Raw genomic sequence first — 10687 nt, 5'->3', positions numbered from 1 at the left:
TTCAATGCCAAACATAGCCCAGACATTTACACTACACATTTACATTTATAAGTATTTGTGAGTGTGAGTGTTGTGTTTGTGTTTGTGTGTGTGTGTGTGTGTGTGTGTGTGTGTGTGTGTGTGTGTGGTAGTACGTGTCTGTGTGTGTGTTTGTGTGCTTTTTTGTTTATACCGTATGACTAATTCAATTTTAGCTAATATTATATTTTAAGTGAGATAGTGAGACATAAAAGAGAGAGAAAGAAGGCGAATAGAGAAAAAGATAAAGAGAATGAGAGAGAAAGAGAAAAAAAGAGAGCTTTTTTGCGTTACAAACACACACACACACAAACATGCACACACACACAATCACACACGAACAAACACACAAACAGACACACACACAAACAATCACACACACACAAACAAACACACAACACAGTTACTCACACACGAAAATGTTAGAAGGCATTTTTTTTCTCTTGCCTCATAACGTGGATGATTTAACTTAACGTCATATTTTACATTGAATATCACACGCACGCAAACACATACATACACACAAACACACACAAGCAAACACAAAAACAATACACATACATGTATACAATGATGTATATATTATATTTTTTAACGTTTCGTTTGTATTTCTATCACACACACACACACACAAACACACACACACACACACACACACATACAGTCACATACATACAAACATACACACATATATTCATATAAACACATACATACACACATACATGGACACAGACATACATAGACACACATTTAATAAGCAAACAAAGAAAGTTAAAGTGTTAGTTGGCATTATTTTTTATTTCATTTATTATCTCAATGTAAATAAAAAAAATGTTTTTTTTTCAATGTGAACTTTATAAAAGAAACTTAAATTAAAGAAATTTAAATTATAAGTGCAACCAACAACAACAATAATAATAATAATAACAATAATAACAACAATAATAAAACATAAAAATGCATTACTTAGTGGCAAAACTCGAATAAATGTCATCTTATATTACGGTACAATTTTCTAAAGGAATCATAAAGACGAAATAGAAATCCTATATCAAAACAATGAATGAATGAGTGAATGAGTGAATGAATAAATGAATTAATGAAATAATGAATAAATTAATTAATGAAAGTATAAATGAACGAATGAATGAACGAATGAAGGAACGAGCGAATGAAGGAATATTTTTTAAAATGGAGAATAGAAAAGATAAATAAACGTTTTAGACAATATTTGATTAATTGTTTGAGTGGCTGACTGATTTATTTATTCACAGAATGAAAGAGTAAACCAATAAAAAATGAATGAATGAACGAACGAACGAATGAATGAATGAATGAATGAATGAATGAATGAAAGATTGAATAAAAAAAATGATTAATTGATCGATCGCTTGAAATGATTGATTGATTAATTGATGATTGAACGATTGACATACTGAACGAATAAGTAAAATAATGGATAAACGAAAGAATGAATAAATGAATGAATGAACAAAACGAATGAATAAACAAACGAATGAATGAATGATGAATGAATGATGAATAAATGAGTGACTAAAAATAGAAGTTATCTGATAGTCAAACAATTATGCTCAATTCATTGAACGTTCAACTTTGAGTCAGAGAAAAAATTTTCGTCAACCAACCAACCAATTGATCAATCAACCAACCAACCAATCAACCAATCGATCACTAAATCAACCAATCAGTCAAAATAACTATTTATAGCTAAAATGTCGTCCGACATAAGTTATAAATAGCAACCAATTAAAGACAAACAATTAATTAAACACACATGTAACTAAAAATAAAATTTAAAACCTTGGGGAAATCCGAAAAAAATTAAAAATAGATGAAAAATGTAAATTATTATTATTATTATTTGTTATTATGATTTGTTATTATTAAGTTATAAAATGTACACCACACGCAGACACACATATCATATTTGAACATATAATACTTTATGTTCGTTCCCAACGTTCTCAAATTCAAATTTTTATCTGGATCATCATCACCATCAACATCATCACCATCATTATCATCATCACCATTATCATCATCGAACCTATCATTATCATCACCACCACTACTACCACTACCATCAGCACCAACACCATCATCATCATTATCATCATCATCATCATCATCATCATCATCATCATCGAAACCATCATTATCATCACCACTACCAACAGCTCCAACACCATCGTCATCATCACCATCGTCATCATCACCATCATCATCGTCATCATTTCTCCATCTGCAAATAGACACTCCAGCCAAACACTCTTCTGTCAAAGCCGCAAGTAAACAGATTGCAGGGAAAAGATGAGGCCGATGATGACAATGACGCCGGAAGTGCTGATGACGTCGCCGGAAGTGCCGATGTTGAGGATGAGTCAATCCAGGCAGCGGAGCTGATCATATGAGTGTGGCCCTGATGGTGATAATGATGACGACGACGATGACGACGACGATAATGATGACGATGTTGTGATGACGATTAATGCGATTATGTGTCGTCATTTTCAAATTATCATTTATCGATTAGTTTACCATCACCCCCCCATCGTTATCGTCGTCGTCGTCATCATCAAGATCATCATCATCATCAACATCAAGATCATCATCATCATCAACATCAAGATCATCATCATCATCAACATCAAGATCATAATCATCGTCGTCGTCGTCATCAAGATCACAACCACAACCTACCTTAGATATTTTAGAAATCCTCCCGTGCCTGGTTCCTTGCAAGTCGTACAATCTCAACTGGCAGTTGTCCTGAGGTACCGCTATGAGGTTGCTCGACGGACTGATTGATAATCTTCAAGGTGATTGATTGATTGATTGATTGATTGATTGATTGACTAATTGACTGATTTTATAGTTGGATAGATAGATGGCTGATTTGTTTGTTAGTTTGTCGGTTGGTTGGTTGTTTGATTGATTGAATGAATGAATGAATGAAAATTTGGTTGATTGACTGATTGACCCATTTACTGACCTATTAACCGCAGAATCAACTCGGATAGTCGTCGTGGGTGACCTCAAGTTCTTGAGATCCCATATTTTGATGGACCTATCATCACTTCCGGACACCAAGCAATCACCACCGGCAAACACGGCAGTGGCTACTGACCTTGAATGAAAATTAAGTGGTCAAGGACAAGTTCAGTCGTCACCATCATCATTCTTTCTATCATTCTTTCTATCATCATCGTCGTCGTCATTACTACTAAAAATGGCACAGCCCCACTTACTGGGTGTGACCTTGAAAGACGTTCACCCTCATGGACGAATCCCTAAAATCCCAGAGTCTGAAGGTCGTGTCCTTGGACGAGGTCAGCACGAGATTCTGGCTCGGGTGCACGCAGACGTTGGTCAGCTCTTGATCGTGTCCTATTTTACATCATCATCATCATTAACATCGTCGTCGTCTTCTTCATGGTTAATATTTGTAATATTACGTTTTAATGATGATAAAAATGAACTAGAGGGCATGTTTAAAAATTTTGAATAAAAAGAATAAATAGATCAAATATAGTTTTGCCAATAGAAAAGAGGTGAAAAATAATTGTAGCCAATCAAAAAAGAAACGAGAAATAATTGTAGCCAATCAAAAAAGAGGCACACAACCCCACAAACCATTGAGAACGTTGATGAGCGCTCCGGTTTCTGCATCATACATGTTGGCCGTCCTATCCCAAGACGCCGTGATCACGTGATTACCATCCGACAACCAATCAGCTGCTATCACGACACCACTGTGGCCTAGTAACTCGAGATTTGATTGGTGGATAATGATAGGGTCTGACTTTTCCTCCGGCGAATTTATTTGGCCTGTATGTGTGTTGGAAGTATTGAGTAGAACGATGATGAAATGAAGATGGTGTTATGGGTGATAGAATGATGATGAAGAGGAAGATGATAAGATAGATGGAGATGGATTGTGCCAACTTTCAATGCCACCCACTTTCTACGTCCTCCTTTTCCATCGACGCGTCGAGCTCTTCTTCAGAGGAATTTTTCTGAAATAATTAAATAACAAATTGTTAACAAAAAAGACTTCATCATCGGAGCCATCATCATCATCTTCTCATCATCATTGTCACTCATCATTCAACATCATAATTGCCACCAGCAAGCACCATCTTCACACCACAACCAACATTTCTAGATGCAAAACTCTTATCCAAGAGGTTGACATTGATCTGTGACCTCCAAATGTGGGCCTTCTGATCACCTGACCCAGTTAGAATGAGGTCAGATTGTTGTGGGTGCAGCCTTATGGAGTTCACGGAACCCGTATGACCTAAATATTGGACTAGACAGGCACCGTTTGGCACCCACCACAAGCAGGCTGTGTGGTCTGGAGAGTTGAAGAAATTAATTATACCTTCATAATAACGTTACATAGAATGTATCTATTTAAAATATATTTAAAAAAATAAAATTAAAAATAATTGACAGAGAGAAATTAAATCTTATTGAAAACCTACCAGCCGAAGCAGTGCCAATGAGTTGCGGTTCACACTTTGATACGCTAACTTCCCACACCCCATCTCTGTGACCTTTGAACTCACGAACCAATCCAAATGAGTAGGAGGGGTTCTTGAAACTGAGAACAATCTTATTAGTCGATGTTTTGTAAGTCGATTTGATTCTCTGTGAGATTTGACTGCCTGCCACTTTTGTTTTCATCAGTATTATTTTTAATTATTTAAAATTCAGCACATCCCTACTAATTCAAATTCACTAACGTCGGGGATTTTTCTTAGGGAGACCGACTTTCCAATTAGTGGTAGCAACAGCAGAGGTGGATTGCTGAGCTCCATCGACAACAATCATGTCACCTTCCTCTTTTGATGTGCTAGGCCCGATGGTCTGCTCTAATTTCTCAGTTAGGAGATCAACTTTCTCTTGCACTGGTTGGTAAAATGAGTTCAAAATAGATAGCAGGGATGTCGTGGCATATTAATATTACTACTAATTATGCCAACAATGAGATATAAATAACATTATTTATTTATTTATTTATTTCCTCAAAGATAACTATTATAAACAACATTGAAGATATAAATAGAAATGATGTCACAAGTGATGTAACAACAATGTTATTAAAAAGAGATTACTAACATAACAACACTGTCTGATGATAAATATATTTTTAACAAGTTAGAGACACTTTATTTTGCTAAAAATGGCTAGAAGGTCATTGAATTGTAGAAATGTACACTATGTTAATATGTTAATATAGTGATGTTTAATGATTGAATGGTAGACAATATAAAACTATTTTATTTGATATATAATATATATAATACCATCAATGAAGAAACTGTAGCCATGTTAACTAGACAGACAACAATGATGATGATTAGCACATAACCATAATGATAATGAAGATGACCATAATAATGAAGATGATGATGATCATGACGATGATAATCATGATCAAATTATCTTTGCGATGGTGAAGTTTCACTAACAAGCCACATTTTCAGAGTAGAGCGTTTCGAACTCGTGCTCAATCTGATTGAACAGCTCAAACAAGCGAGTCCTACATTGCGGAGTTTACCATTTAATTAAATTTAAAGTAAACTTAACATCGTTTACTAATTAATCATTAATTAATGATTTCATTAATTAAATTAACTTTTTAAATAATTTTTCACTTGAAAATTAGATTTCGAAGGACAAAAAGACCTGAGAGTCAGTGGCAGAGAAGAGTCTGAATCAAGTACATCACTTTTTTCGAGCAACTGTTGATCCGACGATTCGATCAATCCGCGAATTTTTTTCGAGGCTCCAGCGGAATATGTCGTTTTGACACTGGCCGTTTTCAAATCCGTGGGCATTTTTAATTGTTTTTTTATTAAAAAAATATTTTTAATTTTTTTTTAAATTATTTAAAAGTCCATTTAAATTTAACGAGATTTTTGTAGTTTAAACATATTTCTTATTCATCATCACAAAGTTTAGTGTTTTTTAACCTAAAGAAACGAAAGAACACCCATTTAAAATTTAAAGGGACAAAACGTTAGGAAAATTATCAACCATAAATATAAACATATGGAAAAAATTGACCAAAAACTGTATATCATAAAGTGAAACGTTAAATGATTTATTAGACAATTTACAACTATTATCACTAAATTACAGACAAAGTAATAAATATTATTTTTATTTACTAATTTAGACAATTTGTCATTATAATTAATGAGTACAAAGTTTCGTAAGTAGAATTCATTGAATAAAATATACAAACCATATCATACATTTATATTTACATGTATATACGCACATAAATCTATACAGAAAGCTACATATACATTTACATGTATTTATAAAACAGAGAATTTCAATGTTTCATAATAATGTGAATAGTTAAACTTAATCTCAAAAAATGAGGTATTTACTTTTAATAAACGTCATATTAGAATTACTAGAAGTCTGGTTAGTATATTTAAATTGAATTTAAATTGTAGAAATGCTATACTCTGCTATATGTAAAATATCAATTAATACACAAATACATTGCATGTAAAAGACAGGAATTTTTTTGCATTCAAACTTGGCCAATGCGAGAGCAGAACCAGGCGTCTTAACCAATTCACCATCTCACCGCTCATATATATATATATAACTATAACATAACAATAATAGAATTAATATTAACATAACAGTAATAGAATTAACATTAATATAATTATTAAGTAATTATGATATAATTAAAGACAATTCGATTGTTTAAACAGTAATTGTAGTAGCATGAATATGAGGACTGAGAGGCTGTACCATGAGTTGAATCCGACGGACGAGCCAGATTTGGCTGTCACGGCCAGCAAAACATCATGGCCTGAGTTATATGGAATTGTTAGTGATTGATTAATATTATTATTGTTTGTATGATTATTATTATTATTATTATTATTATTATTGTTGGAGTTACTACTATTATTATTATTGTAGTTGTTGAAGAATTTTGCTTTTGTTGGTTTTGTTTCAATGCTACTGCTGCCGCTTTTATTATACAACCGTTACTACTATTGCTGCTACTACTGCTGCTACTACTACTTCTAATACTAATAATTTAATGATTTGAAGAACGAATTGATAGCAGCGTATCAAATCAAGAGGGAGAGGCCAGACCTCTATGTTGGTTAACAATGATTATTTATTTATTATAATATCGAGGTGTTGTATTTATAAATTATAATATATTTAGCATAAATTATTTATGTTCATAAATTTGATTAGTACAGATTATTTATTCCATTAAACGATTTCAAACGAACGAACGAATAAATGAATAAGTGAAATAATAATTAACCAACTAACCAACCAACCAACCAAACCTAGGTAGAGTTGATACAGTATGAAACTGCAGTCGTAATGGATCACAATGTAAACAGAGTTCGTGTCTTTTCCAGGCATGCAAAAGTGATGATGGTGCCGAAAATCGGATAGGTGCACACACACGCACACGCAAACACACAAACAGACAGACACACACACACACACACACACACACACATGCGTAGCTGTTATTGTTGCTAATTTTTACATTCGAAATTATTAAAAGACGAAAAAAAGTTTCATCCATTTTTTTCTACAAGAAACCAAAAAATAAAACTTAAAATAATTTCGAAAATAATTCAACGGCAAAATTAATAAAAATGATTATAAATAACGTAATCTAAATTAAACCACGTCATCACTTCAAGAATGACGTCACTACCACCACCACCAATAGCAACAACAACAAAATAATCACCATCATCATGTTTCGGACAAAGTAGATGACGACGAGGAAGAAGAGGAAGAGGACGCAGACGATCCACTCAATTCTTCCGTCTCATACTCCACGCGGTACAGATGAACTTTCCTTGTTAACCATGCTGATGATGCATACATACATACACACAAACATACACACGCGCACACACACACACATATACATACACACAAACACACACACACACATACATACATATATACATTGCCGACTTGTGCAATTAACGACAAATCAAAGTGTTATCCACTTGTTACTTGATGTTTGGCTGTTCAGTGTCATTCATCATGTTTTGCTTTTAACATACATACATATATACATACACACACATATCACATACACAACTATATACACGTGCACAGCAGGCACACACACACACACACACACACAAGCTTACTTGATTCATGCACTACAGTGCAGACTATGAGAGCCTTGCATAGCATGAAGAGAACACAGTGGAACAAGAAAAATGAGCTTAACTGATGGCGATAATCATGATGATGGTGTTGCTGATTATTAATGTTTTTTGTTGTCAACGATGATGATGATGATGATGATGACGACGATGACGATGATAATCTGATTATCGTTAATGACACACACGCACAAACATAAATACACAGATCAAAATTTGCACATACACACACATACACACAAATACACACGCATACACACACAAAATACCGGATATATATTAGAGAAATGATGAACATAGGCGGATAGATCTCTTGTGTGAACGAACAAGCTGACAGTCAGCGTTAAGGATTTAACCAGGGTAGAAAAATCCTTGTGCTTACTTTTGTAACCAAACGTGAAGTAATTAAAATTCATAAAAACAAGTAGTAGTAGTAGCAGCAGCTGCAGCAGCAACATAAGTGGTAGTTGTAGCAGAAGCAACAGTAGCCACAATAGCAGCCGTAGTGGTTGTAATAAATATGTTAGTAGTAGTAGATGTAGTAGCAGTAATAGTAAAATTAGTAGCAAAAGTGGTAATAGTTGTAGAAGTAGTGGTAGTAGTGGAGGAAATGGTAGTAGCGGTAGTAGTAATAGAAGTATTAGTAGTAACTATACTAACTGTTTGAAGTAATTAGTCCAAATGAAGGCTTCAACCCCATAAAGAAATATCATGAGTAGGAGAGCGTTTGGCATTTTGTGCTTTATATTTAAAGTCCAGTAATATTTGTCTGGTTGGATGGTTGGTTGATTGGTTGACTGGTTGGTTGGTTGATTGGTTGGTTGGTTGATTGGTTGACTGGTTGGTTGGTTGATTGGTTGACTGGTTGGTTGGTTGGTTGATTGGTTGGTTGATTGGTTGTTTGGTTGGTTGATTGATTGATTGGTCGGTTGATTTGGTAAACAATATTAATTTGAAAATCAATTAAAAAAAATTATAACAAAAATTCAAAAATTAGAAATTATTATTTAATTATAAGTAATAATAATTTTTCAACAAACAAGCTAGCAGACATTTGCATACTAACTGCTGCCGATCAGCTTGGTCACTATAACGAATAGTCTGACCATAGTTGTCATGAGAGCTAGAAAAAATCCTAATTCTTGTATCTTTGGAAATGGATGATTGGGTGAATGAATGAATGAATAATTGAATGAATGAATGAATGAATGAATGAATGAATGAATGAATGAATGAATGAATGAATGAATGAATGAATGAATGAATGAATGAATGAATGAATGAATAATTGAATGAATGATTAGATGAATATATAAACTGATGAATGAATTAACGAATCGATGGATAGACTAATAAACTAATAAAGAAATGAAAAGTGAAAATGAAAATAAAATATAACAAACCGATGATTGAATGAATGGATAAATAAATAAAAAAATAGATCAATCAATCAATCAATCAATCAACAAACCAACTAATCGACCAACCAACTAACCAGTCAATCAATCAATCAACAAACCAACTAATCGACCAACCAACCAACCAGTCAATCAATCAATCAACAAACCAACTAATCAACCAACCAACCAATCAGTCAAGCAATCAATCAATCAATCAATCAATCAATCAATCAATCACTCAGTCAACTAATCAACCAAAACCAGACAAACCAGCCAGCCGACCAAGCCAACCGTCTGAAAGCAAGACTCCCACGAAAAGGCAAACGATGTATACCAATAATGAGTAACTTTGTAGCTACTCAACTTCAGCAAGACATAGGCAACGAAGAACCAGTAGTCGCATAGTGTACTGAAGAGCGCAAAGAAGAGGGACATATTGGACAAGATGTTGTAAACGCCGACTCGGTAGATGTAAAATATGGCAATTAGTGTCAGGAAGAAGACGTTCGCCATGACCATTATGAAGAAGACGAAGGATTTCGACGCCCTTGAAGTCTGGAACATATGCAGGCTGACAATCTGTGAACGCAAATTGAAATATAGTAATGTTGTTTATCTATTTATTTTTTTATTGATTAATTATTTATAAATTATTTATTTAATTAATTATTTATTTATTTATTTATCTATTTATTTATTTGTACAATTTATTACAGTCCTCTCTTGAATAATTTTAAGAAACATCACCAAAAAACGTACGACTATCCAGGCAAATACAGCCGCAGAACCAACGCATCACACAAATGGCCATCTTACGGCAATAGTGAAAGTAATATTCCACCCAACCCATCACCACCAACGTTAAAATTTCCCTCAAAGCCAGCGCTGGGGATAGCCCTACATGCCATGGTGATCTTCGATAGGACGTTTACGTTCGGAGTGAATAAGATGGCCCTGGCGCTGGTGCCAATAATCTTACGGTGAAGCCAACTCTGCCTGATTACTTCGTCCAGTGCTGAGTGAATGAGTGAGTGAATGAATGAATGAATG

The 10687-nt window shown here is 33.9% G+C and overlaps 1 protein-coding gene across 1 annotated transcript; it reads right to left on the bottom strand.

Annotated features, from left to right (window-relative positions):
* Positions 1-1597: 1597 nt before the first annotated feature.
* On the bottom strand, positions 1598-5885 carry HELRODRAFT_191131 (hypothetical protein; the record flags this gene model as incomplete). Its single annotated transcript, XM_009016436.1, has 12 exons — positions 1598-2141; positions 2166-2458; positions 2740-2851; positions 3032-3166; positions 3288-3426; positions 3673-3867; positions 4001-4055; positions 4197-4396; positions 4527-4709; positions 4788-4952; positions 5517-5587; positions 5734-5885. The coding sequence occupies 11 exons, from the start codon at positions 5883-5885 to the stop codon at positions 2270-2272; spliced, it is 1596 nt and encodes a 531-aa protein (XP_009014684.1). The 3' UTR covers positions 1598-2141; positions 2166-2269.
* Between the last annotated feature and the right edge of the window lie 4802 nt (positions 5886-10687).

The sequence above is a fragment of the Helobdella robusta genome, assembly GCF_000326865.2.
Source record: "Helobdella robusta unplaced genomic scaffold HELROscaffold_18, whole genome shotgun sequence".
Taxonomy (NCBI): Eukaryota; Metazoa; Annelida; class Clitellata; order Rhynchobdellida; family Glossiphoniidae; genus Helobdella; species Helobdella robusta.
The sequence above is the reverse complement of the archived record's forward strand: the minus strand, read 5'-3'. Positions and strand labels throughout refer to the sequence as shown.